Source organism: Mobula hypostoma, chromosome 7 (genome assembly GCF_963921235.1).
Source record: "Mobula hypostoma chromosome 7, sMobHyp1.1, whole genome shotgun sequence".
NCBI classification, from domain to species: Eukaryota; Metazoa; Chordata; class Chondrichthyes; order Myliobatiformes; family Myliobatidae; genus Mobula; species Mobula hypostoma.
Window position 1 is genome coordinate 36134110 of NC_086103.1, and position 19713 is coordinate 36153822.

Below are 19713 nucleotides of genomic sequence, written 5' to 3' on the forward strand. Positions count from 1 at the left end.
TTCCAGGCTGAGACTCAGAATGAAAATGCGCTAGAGAATTACTCAGCACACTCTTTGGGTCCCAATGTTTTGCTGTGTCTGAGTTTCCCCAGAGCCCTTCTCACCTGCTCAGTAGTGAAGGTTAGTTCACAGTAACTGGGGAGTTGCCGGAAGGTGGGGGCTGCGGCAGATGAAGATCGGAACAATAGCAGTTGGTATATGGAGGTGTGGATGGCAGGTGCAGGGCAAGGAGGGGATGTAGACAGTGGTAGCCTGTGTTGTTCATGCACGTGTTGATCTGGAGGAGGGAGGAGGAGAGGCATTCGTGCCAGGGGGAGGGGGTGTGAACGGGAGGGAAATTGTCAAACCTGTTAAAGAATTGGTTTAACTCATCAGCCCATTCACAGCTCCATTCCAAGTCTCCACAGCTCGGCTGATTGAAGCCAGTGATGTTCTTCATGCCTCTCCACACCTCCTGTGTGCTACTCTGCCCAAGCTTGTTCTCCATCTCTCTCCTGTATTCCTCTTTAGCCACCTTGATCTTCTCCTTTAGCTTCCTCTGCACATGTTTCAATTCCTCCCTGTCTCCTGATCTAAATGCTCTTTTTTTGTGATTGAGAAGAGCCTTTAGATCACTGGTGACCCATGGTTTGTTGTTAGGGAAGCAGCAAACAGTCCTTGATGGTATCTGCATTAACACCCATCTTTTCATGTAAAATTTGCCGTATTCCCAGAGAATCTGGCATGGGTACAGAAACACTTAGTTTTCTGGCTTTTGTTCTATTCTTGCTTTTAGTCCACATCTTTGCATTTATGCTCATTTGCTATGCCTACTCAGTCTGGTGAGCCTGATGCTATTAACGCTTCAGGACTCTGATGTTTCTTAAATACACCAGGAGCAGTTTAAGGCATCCATTAGTCTTGTGAGACCGTGGATCTGTGCCTGGAAAGTCTTCACTCTCCAGGGCGCAGGCCTGGGCAAGGTTGTATGGAAGACCAGCAGTTGCTGCAAGTCTCCCCTCTCCACGACACCAATGTTGTTATGCATTAGGACCCATACAGTGGCACCAGTGTCGTCGCAGAGCAATGTGTGATTAAGTGCCTTGCTCAAGGACACAACACATTGCCTTGGCTGGGGTTTGAACTCACGACCTTCAGGTCGCTAGTCCAATGCCTTAACCACTTGGCCACATGCCCACCAGGAGCAGTTATGTCACAAACATCAATTAAGGCTCCTTATGTAACAATTTTCGGATAGTTATTTGAAAAATAAAAAGTTGCAGTTAGTACAAATCTGAAATCAAATTAGTTTTCTGGTTTATGGTACGTATTTAATCTAGTGTGAAATCAGAAGAAACCTGAAAAAAAGAAAAATTGAAAAGAATGGTGACATTTATATTTTTGAATATGTCATCTTAGCATTGTTCTGTGTGTGTGACAGACAGCTCAAGACAGATTTGAACACAGAAGTGCTTAAAGTGAGATTTAAAGCATGTAAGTGATTGAATCAATGCAATTCTGTCCAATTATATGCAAATTAGTTAAATAAGTATAGCTTATTTAAAATCAGTAATAGAAAATAACATAGAAGTGAGAAACCTTGCAGTCATTGACGACATGTGAAGTCTCTAAATATGCCAAAATACTCATTGTCCAAATGTGCTTGCCAGTGATTTGACTGGTTGGCACCAACAATACATACAGTTATGGTGTTTACCATGTGTATTTTTATATTTAGGATCTCACTTATTTTGTACTGAGGTAATCACAAAGTGCTCATAGTTACTACATAAAAATTAATTCATCAATGAATGCTGAGTATGATTTACTATAGGTTTACTGGCTTTTGCTGCATGTTTTGCACACAACAAAATGAATTAATAATGTTCAATACATAATCAACTTGATAGTGAAGGAATATAATGGGAAAGCAAAGACAAATCTAAAGATGATAGGAGTCTGGATAAATTAACTATTTGCTGGAAATGCTCAGTGAGTTTGGAAATTTTTATGGATAGAGAATGAGAAAGTGGTTCAGGTCAAAAACTATTGATGTGAAAAATTGGAAATTGAACATACTTTGAGGAGGAACAAAACAAACAAAGATCATGTCTATCATAGGGTGAAGACCAAGTTTGATTAAATGCCAAAATGATGCTGAAAGAGTAGTAAAGTTTTTGAGAATGTGATTAAACGCATTGATGAAGGTACAGCAGTAGATGTAGTGTGTATGGATTTCAGCAAGGCATTTGACAAGATGCTCCATGCAAGGCTTATTGAGAAAGTAAGGAGACATGGGATCCAAGGGGACATTGCTTTGTGGATCCAGAACTGGCTTGCCCACTGAAGGCAAAGAGTGGTTGTAGATGGGTCATATTCTGCATGGAGGTCAGTGACCAGTGGTGTGCTTCAGGGATCTGTTCTGGGACCCTTACTCATCGTGATTTTTATAAATGACCTGGATGAGGAAGTGGAGAGATGGGTTAGTAAATTTACTGATGACACAAAGGTTGGGGTGTTGTGGATAGTGTGGAGGACTGTTGGAGATTACAGCGGGACATTGATAGGATGCAAAACTGGGCTGAGAAGTGGCAGATGGAGTTCAACCTAGATAAGCATGAAGTGGTTCATTTTGGTAAGTCAAGTATGATGGCAGAATATAGCATTAATGGTAAGCCTCTTGACCGTGTGGAGGATCAGAGGGATCTTGGGGTCCAAGTCCATAGGACACTTGAAGCTGCTGCACATGTTGACTCTGTGGTTAAGAAGGCATATGGTGCATTGGCGTTCATCAATTGTGTGATTAAGTTTAGGAGCCGAGAGGTAATGTTGCAGCTATATAGGACCCTGGCCAGACCCCACTTGGAGTACTGTGTTCAGTTCTGGTCACCTCACTACAGAAAGGGTGTGGAAACCATAGAAAGGGTGCAGAGGAGATTTACAAGGATGTTGCCTGGATTGGCAAGCATGCCTTATGATGATAAATTGAGTGAACTCTGCCTTTTCTCCTTGGAGTGACGGAGGATGAGTGGTGACCTGAGAGAGGTGTATAAGATGATGAGATGACTATCGCCTGGTAGCACTCACATCGACAGTGATAAAATGCTTTGAGAGGTTGATTATGACTAGACTGAACTCCTGCCTCAGCAGGGACCTGGATCCATTGCAATTTGCCTATCACCACAATAGGTCAACGGCAGACGTAATCTCAATTGGTCTCCACATGGCTTTAGACCACCTGGACAACACAAACAACTATGTCAAGGTGCTGTTAATCGACTATAGCTCAACATTTAATACCATCATTCCCACAATCCTGATTAAGAAGTTGCAGAACCTGGGCCTCTGTACCTCCCTCTGCAATTGGATCCTTGACTTCCTAACCAGAAAACCACAGTCTGTGCACATTGGTGATAACATCTCCTCCTTGCTGAAGATCAACACTGGCGCACCTCAGGGGTGTGTGCTTACCCCACTGCTCTACTCTGTATACACATGACTGGCTCGGCATAGCTCAAATACCATCTACAAATTTGCTGATGATGCAACCATTGTACGTAGGATCTCAGGTGGTGATGAGAGCGTGTACAGGAGTGAGATATGCCAACTAGTAGAATGGTGCTGCAGCAACAACATCAGTAAGACGAAAGAGCTGATTGTGGACTTCAGGAAGGGTAAGACGAAAGAGCTGATTGTGGACTTCAGGAAGGGTAAGACAAAAGAGCTGATTGTGGACTTCAGGAAGGGTAAGACGAAAGAACACATACCAATCCTCATAGAGGGATCAGAAGTAGAGAGAGTGAGCAGCTTCAAGTTCCTGGGTGTCAAGATCTCTGAGGATCTAACCTGGTCCCAACATATAGATGTAGTCATAAAGAAGGCAAGACAGCAGCTATACTTTATTAGGAATTTGAAGCGATTTGGCATGCAAACAAATGCACTCAAAAATTTCTATAGTTGTACCTTGGAGAGCATTCTGACAGGCTGCATCACTGTCTGGTATGGAGGGGCTACTGCACAGGACCGAAAGAAGCTGCAGAAGGTCGTAAATCTAGTTAGCTCCATCTTGGGTACTAGTCTACAAAGTACCCAGGACATCTTTAGGGAGCGGTGTCTCAGAAAGGCAGCGTCCATTATTAAAGATCTCCAGCACCCAGAAGCCTGAAGGCGCACACTCAGCAATTCAGGAACAGCTTCTTCCCCTCTGCCATCCGATTCCTAAATGGACTTTGAAGGTTTGGACACTACCTTACTTTTTAAAATGTACAGTATTTCTGTTTTTGCAAATTTTAAAAAAATCTATTCAATATACGTAGTTGATTTACTTGTTTATTTATTATTATGTTTTATTTTATTATAATTATTATTTTTTCTCTCTTTGCTAGATATGTATTGCATTAAACTGCTGCTGCTAAGTTAACAAATTTCATGTCACATGCCAGTGATAATAAATCTGATTCTGATTTTGATTCTGATTGTGTGGATAGTCAGAGGTTTTTTCCTAGGGCTGAATTGGCTCGCAAGAGAGGGCACAGTCTTAAGGTACTTGGAAGTAGCTACAGAGGAGATGCCAGGGCTAGGTTTTTTTACACAGAGAGTGATGAGTGCGTGGAATGGGCTGCCGGTGATGATGGTGGAGGTGGGTACAATAGGGTCTTTTAAGAGACTCCTGGACAGGTACATGCAGCTCAGAAAAATAGAGGGCTATGGTTAACACTAGGTAGTTTCTAAGGTCATGACAAGTTTGGTACAGCTTTGTGGGCCGAAGGGCTGTATTGTGCTGAAGGTTTTCTATGTTTCTAAATGATTATGAACTGCAATAGAGGTGTCATGTGTTGAAGAACAAGGAAGGAACAGAGTTAAAGCAGAACAAAGTAGGTTCTGGGGTAAGAGCAAGTTGAAACCATAGATTTACTAGGATGGTTCTCCTTGGAGATGAAGTAGATTCTGTGAAGCTGAGGAACTACGGAACAGGAGGCTATGCAGGAAAATTAAAGGAAATTATGTCACAGTATGGAGTACAGTGGTCAGGTAAGATTCAGAGGAGGAGGAGGGGTATGAGAGGTATCAAAGAGCTGTCATTCAGATTTTGGAAGAGGTCATTTTGCCAAATAACAGTGTCACTGCCATTTGATAACCTGCTGAAAACTTGAATAAAGAGTCTTTACTATCCTCTCTTAAACAATATTACCAGCACTGGTGTCCTTCATTCCCCGCTATCAGTAATTTCCTCTGCTCTTTCCACCATTCTCAGTTCTTTACAACTTAAAACATTGAGTTTCTAACTTCTCCAGTGTTGATAAAGGTCATGGCCTTGAATCATTAAATTGTTTTCTCATTAACCAAACTGAACTATTTTTTAGTGGAAATGCATTTCTAATTAGACTGGGAGTATGTTCTCAGCTGAAGTTGGAAAAAGGTGAGTGTATAATCTCCTATTCAGAGGAATCAATAAAAATCCAGATACTGCAAATATTGCCTATGTAATAGAAGTCTTTCCAATAGAATTCACAGCCAAAAATAAGCTCTCATTGGTGACCAAATAAGTTTTGTTATTCTTTTTACCGACATTTTTTTCCCAAGCCAGTTGCAGAGCTTATTGATCATTGTAATCTCTTCCTGGAATTTCAGTTGAAATTTTGTGTTTCCAGTAGACAAGTATAGAGAAGACGTACAAGATTAGTAATTCATCCATATGAGTCCATTAAAATAAATTCGCACAGGACTGTTCAAAATTGGCTTGGCCTGAAGTGAAGCAAGCTTATTCAGATTTTTATGTGTCCCAGTGTCCAGGAAATTTGTGTTTTGTTTTGTTCTCCCTTGCATTTTTTTCTGGCATAAAACTCCCACACTTCAGCTGTAATGCAATACACACAATTTCTCTGTGCTAAGATTTCACTGGTTTGAAAAAAGATCCCTACTCTCAGAACAATCAGGTTTTATTGACCCTATTTCCCTTACTATTTAAAGACAAACATTTATATAGCATTATTTGTCCTTGTTTGAATCTGTGATGAGCTATGCCTTCAAAAACAGAATTGACTATTTTGGGCACTTTTGTATTAGGGATGTCACCTAACAATACTCAGAGAGGTGGCTTTATTTGCTTAATCTTCATCCCACAGAAGCAATAGAGCAGGCAAAAGTGCCTGACTGTGTTGAAGACTTTCCCAGTGCAGTTATTCATGGACTGCACTAATGACCTCTCAAACTTTCTGTGTCTGACTGATGGTTTGAGAGGGCTGTAGTCTTGAAAGATCTTTGTTGTCCCCTTGAAGAAAGAGCCTGTTTTCTCAGTTCTTTGGAGTACTTCACCATTGAAGAATCAATTCATTCATAACACTCTCATTTATCTTCTTTGCATGTGCACTAACATAGCTGTTAACCCTTTGCAATATCCTTTCCCTTCTGTACAACTTATCTTCCAACGTATCTTTGTGTAATCAGCATTATTCGCAGTCATACCTTTAGTGCCTTCATCAAAGCCATTTATAAAAAAAAATTAAAATATTGAAGCCTCAACACAGATTTGTGCACCTCAACTCATTAAACATTGTCAAGCACAAATTAAGACCTATTATAAATGCTGGCTGTGATTAGCCAGCCAATTTTCTATCTATGCTACTATGTTATCTTCTACCCCCATAGGCTTTTATTTTCTGGATAGCCTTTCTAGTGGAACTTTACCAAATACCATCTGGCAATCTAAATACCTCTGTCCAGGGCATGTGGTATTTCAAAGAATCTCTAATAAATTGATCGGACCTGCTCTCCCCTTGGCAAAGCCATGACTTTGTGTAATTACTATATCCAGTAAGCTACATGTTAAGCTATGGGCTTTAGTTTGTAGTTTTGTCTCCGCTTTCTCTTGAGCCTTCGCTCTCCTTTTTGATTTCACATTTATTCCCAACTTTTATCCCTTACACACGTTAGTTTAAAGACCCCTCTACTTCCACTGCTATGGAGCTCACCAGAAAACTCAAACCAATGTGGTTTCAATGTACGTACATCATCCTAATTTTACAATTCATACTTTCTCCAGTACTGGAATCGATTGCCATGAATTAAAACACACTTTGACTGCACCAGTTTTTAGCCATGTATTCATTTCTCGATTCTTCCCCTAAGCCTATTTGATGATGTCTCTTGGTGTTGCTGATTAATTTGTTGTCAAGCTCCTCTGACTGTATGGAACTACTTTAACAAACAAGAGAAAATCTGCGGATGCTGGAAATCCAAGTAACACACACAAAATGCTGGAGAAACTCAGTAGGCCAGGCAGTATCTATGGAAAAGAGTACAGTTAATATTTCGGGCCAAGAACCTTCATCAGGACTGGAGAAAAAAAAATCAGGAATCAGAGTTGGTGGGTGGGGGGAGGGGACAAAGAAACACAAGGTGATAGGTGAAACTGGGAGCAGGGAGGGATGAAGTGAAGATTTGGGAAGTTGATTGATGAAAGAGATACAAGGCTGGAGAAGGGGGAATCTAATAGCAGAGGACAGAAGGCCATGGAAGAGAGAAAAAAAGGGAGGAGCACCAGAGGGAGGCAATGAGCAGGCAAGAAGATAGTGAGTGGGGGAAAAGGGGATGGGGTATGGGGGGGCATTACCAGAAGTTCAAGAAATCAATATTCATGCTATCAGGTTGGAGGCTACCCAGATGAATATGTGTTGCTCCTCCAACCTGATTGTGGCCTCATCACGCCAGTAGAGAGGGCCATTAATGGAAGTCAGAATGGGAAATGGAATTAAAATGGGTGGCCACTGGGAGACCCTGCTTTTTCTGGTGGACAGAGCTTAGGTGCTCAGTGAAGCGGTTTCTCAATCTTTGTTGGCTCTCATTAATATACAAGAGGCCACCCAGGAGCAACGGATACAGTAGATGGAGGGACTCTTTTGGGTCCTGAATGGTAGTGATGGAGAAGGTGTAGGGACAGGTGTAGCTCTTGTTTTGCTGCAAGGATAAGTGTCAGGAGAGTGATCAGTGGGGAGGGATGAATGGACAAGGGAGTCACGTAGGGAGCAATCCCAGCGGAAAGCAGAAAGTGGGGTGGTGGGGCGGAAAAATGTGCTTGGTGGTGGGATCCTGTTGGAGATGGACTACTTTCCTTTGCCATACCTTTGTATATGTACCTTGCATACTGAATTCACTGTCTCCCACTCTAATTTCCTCTCGAGCCTAGTTAAAACATTCTACAGCATCGGATGTTCCAGATTGTTAGCTGTTTTGGTTCTGAGAATGAATGAATATCCTCCTTGCTACAGTGTATATAAGCAGTATTCAACCCACCCCCCATCCCTGGAAGTGTTCATGTTTTACTGTTTTACATTGAATCACAGTGGATTTCATTTGGCTTTATTGACACTGATCAACAGAAAAGACTCTTCCGTGTCAAAGTGAAAACAAATTGCTACAATTTGGTGTAAATTTATTACAATTATTAAACACAAAATAATTGATTGCATAATTACTGAATCCCTTAACTCAGTATTTAGTAGATGCACCTTTGGCAGCAATTACAACTTTGAGTCTGTGTGAATAGGTCTTTATCAGCTTTGCAGATCTGGACACTGCAATTTTTTCCCCGTTCTTCTGGCAAATTCTAGCTGAGATTTCATGTGAGCTTTTTTCAACAGTAGCTTTCTCTTTGCCACTCTCCCATAAAGCTGTGACTGGTGAAGTACCTGGGCAATTGTTGTTGAATGTGCAGTCTCTCCCTTCTCAGCCACTGAAGCTTGAGACTCCTCCAGAGTTGTCATAGGTCTCTTGGTGGCCTACCTCGTTAGTCCTCTTCTCGCACAGTCACTCTGTTTTTGAGGACAGCCTGCTGTAGGCAGATTTACAGTTGTGCCATATTCTTTCCATTTCATGATGAATGACTTAACTGTACTCCAAGGGATATTCAGTGACTTGGAAATTTTCATGTATCCATCTTTTGACTTGTGCTTTTCAATAATCTTTTTGTGGAGTTGCTTGGAATGTTCTTTTCTCTTCATGGTGTAGTTTTTACTGGAATACTGACTCACCAGCAGTTGGACCTTCCAGATACAGGTGTATTTTTACGACAATCAATTGAAACACCTTGACTGCACACATGTGATCTCCACTGAGCTAATTATGTGACTTCTAAAACCAGTTGGCTGCACCAGTGCCATATTAAAAGGGGTGAATACTTATGCAATCAATGGTTTTGTATTTGTAATTAATTTAGATCAGTTAGTAAAGATCGGTTTTCAGTTTGACACAAGTTTTGTTTTGTTGATCAGTGTCAAAAAAAAACAAATTGAATCACAGTGGTTTTAATGTAAAACAATAAAACATGAAAACCTCCGAGGTAGGGGGAGGGTTAAGAAGTTTTATGGGCACTGTATGTTAAGCCCTTCTACCACAACATTCTTGTTTATTCTTCCTTCTTCAATGACTTTCTGACCCTTGGTGTAATGGTCAGTTAACGCATTCACACTGTAAGCTTCTATCCAAATAAACTGAAAAACCATAAACCCATTGGAAACCTCAAAGGTGCATGCCCCTGCACTCTTGGTCCTTATCAAAGTTCAAAGTAAATTTGTTATTAAAGAATATATTTGTCACTATATACAACCCTATATTCATTTTCTTGTGGGCATTCACAGTAAGTGCAAGGAACATAATAGAATCAATAAAAGACCACCTCCAAAATGATGGATAAACAACCAATGTGCAAACTGCAACAAACTGTGCAAATACAAAAAGAATAAAAATAGATAAATAAGCAATAAATATCAAGAATATGAGATGAAGAGAACTTGAAAGTGAGTCCATAGATTGAGGGGTGAATGAGGTTAAGTTATCCTCTCTGGTTCAAGAGCCTGATGATTGAGGTATAATATCTGTTCCTGAACCTGGCAGTGTGGGTCCTAAGGCTCCTATACCTGCTTGCTTACAATTATACTCTTCTGTCCCTGACTACAGATTTAAATCCAAAGACCATATCTTCTGTATTGTGAGCACCTCCTGGTAACCATCAACTTCCCCTTCCCTGATGTGTTGTAGAGTTTAAAGATCATCTTCCAGCTCAGTGATTTGAGTTGAAGCTCCTCAAACTACAAATATTTATGAACTTAATATGTAGGAATAGGTCATTTCAGCCTTCCAACTCATCTGAGACATTCATCAAGATCACATTCATCATGAAGGAAATGAAGTAGCCGATGAAAAGCAATTGCAAGTTTTGCTGAGTGCATTAGGTAGAAAGGGATATAGTTTGCTTAGAAGTTTGACTGCTCCAACTAGACCAGTCGAAATGAGCATTGCTGATATCGTGAAAGTAATGCATGAAAATATAGTACCAAAACTATTGTTGAATGCAGAATGCTTTAGGTTTCATAAGCAGAATGAAACGGAAGAGGGGGCTATTTCAGCGTACATGGCTGAATGGAAGAGATTATCTGAACATTGTCAGATCAACAGTGAGCTTAATGATGAGAGATAATTCAGTTTGTTGAATCTTGCAAGAAAGCATTTAAAACTGGCTTCTAACTGAAGCATAACCTGCATTTAAAAGAGCAGTTGAAATTGTTGTATCAATGGAAATAGCAGACAGAAATTGATTTGTATTCAAAAATGAAAGAAGCCATAGAAAAATAGAGGGCTGTGGGTAACCCGAGGTAATTTCTGAAGTAAGTACATGTTTAGCACAGCATTGTGGGCCGAAGGGCCTGTATTGTGCTGTAGGTTTTCTATGTTTCTATGAGCGTGAACAAAATTGCCATGTCTAAAAAGAAACCTACTTGGCCAAACGAATTGTGTTACTGTTGTGGCAGGGCTCACATACACCAGACCATTGCAGGTTTAAAAGTGAAACGTGCTGAAAATGCAACAAAGTAGGACACATTCAAAGAGCATGTTGGGCAGATAAAAATAAATGGACTGCGCATGAAGGACAAAGAAATACAATGTCAAATTGCAGTTTCAAAAAGAACACTAATCTGCATGCTATTGATGAAAAATATGATAATATCAAGAATGACACAAGACTGGGTAGACTTGAGATTTGCAACATGAAAGCTAACAATAGACAAGCAATATGGCTTACCCCAGAAGTGAACAGCAAATTAATTAAAATGGAATAGGACACTGGCTCGGTTGTTCCCTGCCATTCCACAAAGTAAATCATAGAATCATAGAAAAGTACAACACAGAAGCAGGCTCTTTGGCACATTTAGTCCATGTGGAAGCAAGTTTCTCCTCATGTACCCCTTAAACTTTTCACCTTTCACCCTTAACCCATGACCTCCAGTTGTAGTCCACCCAACTTCTGTGGAATAAGCCTGCATGCATTTATCCTATCTATACCCCTTGGAATTTTGTACATCACTATCAAACCTCCCCTCAATCTTCAACGTTCCAAGGAATAAATTCCTCACCTCTTATTATTTCCTAATAACCTGGGTCGTGCAGTCCCAGTACATCCTTGTAAATTAGCAATCCTCCAGTACCTCACCTGTTGCTAATGATTTAAATATCTCTGCTAGGGTCCCTGCAATTTTTGCACTTGCCTCCCACAAGGTCCAAGGGAACACCTTATCAGGCCCCGGGAATTTATCCGCCCTAATTTCCTTCTTTCTGTGTCCACTTCCTGAGTAAGTACTGATATAGAAATCCATTTTAAGATCTCTTCCACCTCTTTTGGTTCCACACATAGACTACCACTCTGATCTTCCAGAGGACCAATTTTGTCCCTTGCTCTTGCTCTTAACATATCTATAGAACCCCTTAGGATTTTCCTTCACTTTGTCTGCTAGGGAAACCTCATAGATTCTTTTAGTCCTCCTGATTTCTTTCTTAAATTTTCTCTTGTATTTCTTATACTCCATAATTACCTCATTTGTTCCTACCTGCCTATACCTGCTATGCACCTCCTTTTTTTTCCTTAACCAGGGCCTCAATATCTCTTGAAAACCAAAGTTCCTTAAACATGTTGTCATTACCTTCTATTTTGACAGATACATACAAGCGTTGTACTTTCAAAATTTCTATTTCAAAGGCCTCCTACTTACAAGTACATCTATGCCAGAAAACAACCTGTCCCAATCCACACTTGCCAGATCCTTTCTGACTGTATCAAAATTGGCTTTTCTCCAATTTAGAATCTGAACCTGCAGAGCAGACCTATCTTTTTGCATATCTACTATGAATCTAAGGGCATTATGATCACTAGATGCAAAATGTTCCCATACACAGTCCTTCCGTCACCTGCTGTGTGCCATTCCCTAATAGCAGATCAAGTATCGCACACTCTCGTGTTGGGACTTCTGTGTACTGATTAAGGAAACTTTCCTGAATATATTTGTCAAACTTTGTCCCATCTAGTCTTTTACAGTATGGGACTCCCAATTAATATTTGAAAAATTAAAATCACCTACTATAACAATCTTATATTTCTTGTGATAGTCAGTGAAAATCCTTACCCAAGTTCTACGCAGCCTGTTGGGTTCCTTATACTATCCATGATAAAGTAATCAGTGACCTTAATTGGATTGGAGGCTGAAGGAATTCTTTCCAAGGTTGAGTGGAGCCCATGGACAACACCAGTGGTCCCGGTAGCCAAGAAGAATGAGTCTGTCAGGATCTGTGGTGATTTAAAGGTCTGGAAGTAGATCATTGCCCTCTGCTCAGGATAGAGGATATCTTTGCAAACCTTTCTGGAAGGAAGAACTTCTGCAAAGTGGACTTAGTTGAGGCCTAGCTACAGATGGAGATGGAAGAAGAGTTCAAAGTGTTTCTCACCATAACCATGTAGGGCTTTATTGCTATACTAGGCTTATTTTTGGAGTAGCATCTGCACCTGCTCTCTAGCGGAAAGCTATGGACCAGGTGCTGCAAGACGGTCCAGGCACTCAGTGTTAACTGGATGATATTGTTACTAGTAAGAGTGACAAGGACATCTTCAAAATATCAAGAAATTGTTAAGAATATTAGAAGATTATGGGCTTGGAGCATGATGCAACAAGTATGAATTCTTTAAACCAAGCACCACTTACTATAGTCATACTATTGACACATAATGATTATCATTGTGCTGAGAAAATTTATGCAGTGCTGAGATGCTCCAAGTCCAAAGGACGCATCAGTGTGCTGAGAAAATTTATGCAGTGCTGGATGCTCCAAGTCCAAAGGACGTGTCACAGAATGTGCTTGGCATCTAATAATTGAATTTGCATAGCATATCAGTTTAACAAATCATTCTTCAATATCACAACCAAAGCAAAACAAACTTTTGCTTATCTATTATAGCTTAGGAGGAGTCTATTTAGCCCTTTAGGACCATAATGGCTGCCAACAGAGGATTCCTGTGTGACCCATTCCCTTTCTCCTCCTCTCCCTCCTATTGCCCTGCAACTTAGCTTTGCTTTTGTCTTTTTTTTGCTACTTAGCTACACTAAGGGATAATAAAACTGAGCACCTAATAGAAGCTTTTGTGGCCATGGGAGGACACAAAAACATTGTATACAAAACACCTCAGGTCAACCTTACATCTGGATCCTTGAAGCTATGAAGTAATATATTAATTGCTATGGCAACTGTCCTTCCTTGTGTGTAATAAAACAAATGACTATTAGTTTACTGAAGCTAATATCTATTTTTCCATTAATATTTTACTTACTTATAGTTTGCTTCTCACTTTTTTCTCCCTCACTGCTGAACACGAAATGTTTCCACCATAGATTTCCAACTGATTATTTTTGATTGTCTTTTTTTTCTTTTACATTTTCTTATGCATCCAATTCCATTCTAGAAGTAGGGATGCTTAAAAGTCACTAAAATTTTGTGTCCAAAATTACATTTGGGTTAATATTCACTGTATTAGTTACATGCTCCATTTCCTCTATCAATATTGCTCTCTGTTTTATTCACAGATACTAGAAGTATGTATTTTCTAATTGACATAGATAAAGAATTCTGACATTAACAACAGAAGAATCTAAAAGTTAAAAAAAATTAGTTGGCAGCTCACAAAGAGTGGGCACTCAGTTCTACCAGATTACATCCCATATGGTTATGGTATAAATTTTCCCACATGTTCAAGCATTTTGGCTCAGCAGGATAGAAGACTGCACAGGCCACAGGCTGAAGAGGCAAATGACAGAATTTGCTTAGCAACTGCATAAATAATATTTTATTGTCTGATTATATTAGCTTCCTCTACAAGACAAAATGGGTGTAGGCATATCTTTCCTTTGCCCTCTCTCCCCATTTGAGTTATAGCCTTTGTTTTTTTTTATCACCATCATCAATACCAAAGGTCATTTGAAACTGTGCATAGATGTGCTGGCAGCTTTATAAGCAAGATAGTGCTGGCGACATACGATGGTGTTTAGCAGGCTGCTCACAAACTTTCCAGATGGTGTACTAGATATACTACTTCTTAACCACGATCCCCTCATCCGCAGTCTGTAACTTCCCTTTAAGGAATGTACTTTTCGGCAAATTTGACCGTCAAGAATGCAGGTGCGGCCATCACTAGGGGCAGGTGCTGTGACAAGGCCCAAGAGCAGAAAATGAACCCAGCTCGTCTCCATTACTCTGTGCCAACTGAAGTGTTGAGGCCTAAGAGTGGAAAAAAACTGGTGTTCACTGCTGCTTGCCTGCATTTGTCCTTCTCTTCTTGCTACCACCGTCGGGAGAGAGGTGCAGGTGTCTTGGGTTCCATGTTGCTAGGTTTGGGAGCAGCTGTTGCCCTGCAGCCATCAGGCTTCACTCACCTCAGCACTGAACTGACTCTGTAGCCATGGATTTACCTTCGGGGACTCGGAAGCTTATGTTCTGAGTATTATTTGTTTACCTTTTTTTTACTATTTGCACGATTTGTCCTCTTGCACATTGAATGTATGTTGGTCTTTGTTCTGTGGTTTTTGTGGATTCTATTGTGTTTCTTTTTTTTGTGGGTGCCTGCAAGAAGATGAATCTGCAGTTTTGTATGAATGAATTTGAACTTTGAAATTGAGTATGTATTAGGAGTGACTGGCAAACAGAATCAAGTATTGACATTATAAAAATGCATAGATTTGAAATAATTGTAGATGCAGAGAAATCTTCCATGTCTTATGGTCTATAAATACACTTGCGTCATAGTTCAGGCATGCGTGGTTGCTCTGCACATTGAGCTTTGCTTCTGAAATTCGGTTGCATTGAGAATAGGATCAAATTTCAAAAGCAGTGCCCAACATCTTAACGTTACCACATCAGGTGTTTAGCACATTCAACAGAAGATGCATTCTGTGTTTTATTACAAAATCACTTCTATTTTCTCCAATTTCCAATTTCATGGGTTCTGTTACTGCTGTTCTAACCTCACCAAATGAATGTTGTTAAGCATGTTCTTGTCCCTTACTGCCTCCCAAATACTCTAGATATGATGTATTAGTTGCACCTGCAGCCACAGCTGGTCTGAGATAACGTTATAAAATATATTTTTAATTTGATGTGAATAAGTGATCTTGTGGATTAGGAACAGTGGAAAATAAGGAAGAAACAGTAGGTTAAAAGGATAACAGATGGGTTCAGGATGGACAATGAGTGTAACAATTTTGTATGGGATAGATTCAGTTAGACCATCAACCCAGATTACTGTTTTTGTTTACTCGCAACAAGACCATAGACATTTGTATTCTTCTGGGAGAGTTTGCATCCACCCAAAGGCAAATAGGACATTCAAGATCTCTGTAATAGACGAGATATCAAGAAATGCAGCTCTGCTTGATGTTAACCAAGATGATACAGTCATATCTCTGGATTGAGGCTCAATTTTGTGGTCCTTTGCCCCACTAGTTCTACCTTTTTAATAATAATTTCAAACCAGCGTGAAGCGCAGGAGGATAAGGCCCTCTTCCATTGAACATCTTGTCGGCAAATGTACAGTCACTTGAAAATAAAATTGACGATCTCAGGGCAAGGCTGCTGTATCAGAGGCAGATCTCAATTACTTATTACAGTGAGACCTTGTTAACAGCGAATGTGTCTGACGCAGCTATCCAACCAGAAGGTTTTATGATTTTCAGAATGGATCAATCCTTGAATTCTGGTAAGGGAAAGGGTGGTGGTTTGTGCTTTTTAGTCAATTCTCATTGGTGCACGGACATTGGGGTTATATCAACTTCTTGTTTCCCTGACTTAGAACAACTAATGATTAAATGTAGACCATTCTGCTTGCCTCAGGAGTTCTCATCCATGATCCTGACTGCAGTTTACATACTACCAGCAGCTGATTATAAGCAAGCTCTCGTGAAACTGCATGATGCTGTCCGTAAACAAGAAACTGCCTATCCTGATGCATTTCAAATTTAACAACTTTAACTGGGCCTGTTTGAAGAAAACCTTGCCCAATCATCTCCAGCACGTACCCTGTTGCACCAGAAGTCCCAACACTCTAGAACACTGCTACACTACAGTTCCTTCCCAAGGCCGTCAGATCATTTGGTTGTATTCCTGCTACCTGCATGCAGACAGAGCCGAAAGAGCAAGGCTCCAGTAATCAACACAGCTAAGAGGTGGTTATGGGATGCTAAGGGACAGTTACAGCATTGCCTTGAGTCAATGGACTGATTCATGTTTGAGGACTCATCTGAGAACCTGAATGACTACACCAGGTTGTTACAGACTATTAAAACATCTCTGGATGAGTGTATCCCCTCAAAAGCGTTCAGGATTTCCCCTAATCAGAAGCTCTGGATGAACAATGAAATCCAGTACCTGCAGAGAGCCAGATCAGAGGCATTTAAGCAAGTCATCAAGAATGCTACAAGAGGTCTAGGTACGATCTCCGGAAAGCTATCTCTCAGGCAAAGTGGAGATTCTGGACTAGATAGGAATCAACGAAGGATGCTCGACAGCTGTGGCCAAGTTTGAATGCTATAACCTCCTACAAAGTTAAATCTTGCGACATAGGGGACAGTAGAGCTTTGCTTCCAGATGAGCTTAATGCTTTCTATGCTTGCTTTGACCACCAGAATAGGGAGGAACTATTGCATACCTCTATGTTTCCATCAGCATAGTTGCACCACAGGGCTGTGTGCTTAGTCCCCTGCTCTGTTTGCTTTTCACCTATGACTGTGTGGCTAAACACAGCTCCAATGCCATATTTAAGTTTGCTGATGATACCACTGTTGTGGGCTTTATCAAAGAGGGTGATGAATCAGTATACAGGAGGGAGATTGAAAACTTGGCTGAGTGGTACAATAACAACAACCTCTCACTCAATGCCAATAAGACCAAGAAACTGATTTTAGGCTTCAGGAGAGGGAAACCAGAGGACCATGAGCCAGTAATCATTGGAGGATCAGAGGAGGAGAGGGTCAGTAACTTGAAATTTCTGGGTCTCAGAAGACCTGTCCTGGACCCATCATATAAATATTATTGTGAAGAAACCACTTCTTTAGGAGTCTGTGGAGGTTTGACATGTCAACGAAAACAGTGGCAAACCTCTATAAATGTGTGGTGGAAAGTTTGCTGACTGGGTGCATTATGGCGTGGTATGGAAACACCCATGCCTTTGAGTGGAACATCCTACAAAAGATAGTGGATTCAGCCCAGTACATCACCAGTAAACCCCTCCCAACCTTTGAGTACATCTACATGAAATATTGCTCTAGAAAAGTAGCATCAGTCATCAAAGATCCTCACCACCCAGGCCATGTTCTTTTCTTGCTGCTGCCATCAGGTAGAAGGTACAAGTGCCTCACGGCTCACACCACCAGGTTCAAGAACAGTTGCTACTACTCAACCATCAGGCTCTTGAATGAAAGGGGTTCAAGACTACACTTCTTTAAGGACTCTGCTATTTCGATGGATGTTATATTATTATTTCATGCTCATTATTTATTGCTATTTATTCATACAGTATCTATATTTGCAGTTTGTTTACAGTTTACTGTTCCTGTGTTTACAGTTTAAAGTTACTGATCTATAGATGTGCTCAGTATGCTCACAGAAAAATAATACCAGTCTTTTATGTGGTGACATTTATGTACTCTGATAAATTTTACTTTGAACATTCAAGATCTCATCCAATGGACAAGATAACAAAAAAATGCAATTTTGCTTGATGTTAACCAAGATGATATAGTCATATCTCTGGACTGGACTCAATTTTGTTGTGCCTTGCCCCTCTAATTTTACGTTTTAGTAACTAATTTCCAACTATATAGTGCACCTTAAGAGCATCACTTATGTAGTTGTGGTATTCCTCAACAAGACATAACCCATAAAGCAAATTAACTGCCAAATTCAAAAGAGGGTAATATACTGTAATCCAGGATAACAAAATGCATGTTGGAAATTAATGGTTTAAACATAGCACTGAGTCGTGAATTCTTCAGTGCGTCAATATTAAAACCATTCCAGAACTGAATGCATTTTATAAGTTAAGATTTTTTTTAATACTTTACTGCCTATTTTTGTTAATTTCTGAATAAAATTTCAAGAATTGCACTTCATTTTTATTGGCAGCGAAAGGTGAAGGGAAGCAAATGAAGTCTATAAATACTGGAAGATAGATTAGTTTGTAGGAGTTACAGCCCTTACCCTTTAGAATCTTGATGCTGTGGATTGACAGATGACAGGTATCGGCTTACTTACACATGCTAATATCCACGTTTTGAAAATTTCTGTCAAATTTTGCAGTCCTGTACCTTGGTAGCTTACAATCTCAAGTACAGTGAGTTGCTTTAGATTCAGATGCAAAATGCAAATTAATTTTGATAACTGTAAATTTATATTTTACAATACAGAATAGGCCCTTCCAGTCCTTCAAGCTACACCGCCAGCAACTCTAGCCTAATCAAGATTTAACCCTCGCCGAATCATGAGACAATTTACAATGATCAATTAACCTACTAACCAATATTTCTTTGGACTGTGGGAGGAAACCAAAGCATCAAGAGGAAAACCATGCATTCCACTATACAAACTCCTTGTCGAGGACACTGGAATCGAATTCCAAACCCCAGTGCCCCGAGCTGTAAAAACGTCGTGTTAAGCACTACGTTACCATGGTGCTCCAATTCTATGACGGAAGCTGTATTTGTTACTAAACTGTAAATAATACTTTGAATTCATGCTTCCTGGTGATTATGTGCTTTGTTCATAGAATTGTTGGTGATAATTCTAGGTATTAACATTTGACTTTATTTTGACTGCAGTAAAAAACAATGTAAACTGAAATTAAATTGGGTGGTGGGGATAGGGAGGGGAATAACTGCGTAGTAGTATTAATCTTGATTATGTTACCAAGCCCTTGGAGTAAATACACTGTAGAGCATGTAGCTTGGAAATAACTTTCTCTTTGACACTTGCCATCTGTTTATGGGTTGTTCAGAGAAATGAAACATTCCACTGTTTTGAATGAAGTTTAGCTGCTCCATAAAAGTGTTCCACAACATGTTTTCACAATACCTTTAGTAGAAAGAAACAGAACTGAACAGATTTAGGAGTAGCAGTTTCAATCTCTGCTCCTTGCTGGGTTAACTGATCTTAGCAGATGAGCAGTGGGGTAAATGTGGGGTAAATGGTATCACAGCTTGCTGTCTACCATAGGAGACACTTGACTCTTATGTTTCATTCAAGGACAGGGTTGTATTCTGTAATGGTTGACCAGTACTTAAAGGCCACTTTTATTGTGAAATCATTTGAAAGTGATAGTTCTGTCACTGGGAGCAGATGATAAATCAACTGAAATTAACTCATTATGTTATT

General features: G+C 40.1%; 1 protein-coding gene across 9 annotated transcripts in view; it reads left to right on the forward strand.

The window, feature by feature from the left end:
* The window catches only part of LOC134349238 (rap guanine nucleotide exchange factor 6-like), a 406825-nt gene that overhangs the window by 228491 nt on the left and 158621 nt on the right, over positions 1 to 19713 (forward strand). Inside the window, exon 1 of one of the 9 annotated variants that reach the window (XM_063053261.1) lies at positions 13939 to 14472. The exons of the other annotated variants lie outside the window; for them this stretch is intronic. Coding sequence (XP_062909331.1) covers positions 14467 to 14472 — 6 coding nt within the window. The 5' untranslated portion in view covers positions 13939 to 14466. Of the gene's footprint in view, positions 1 to 13938; positions 14473 to 19713 lie in introns of those variants that run through there. 9 annotated transcript variants of the gene reach the window in all.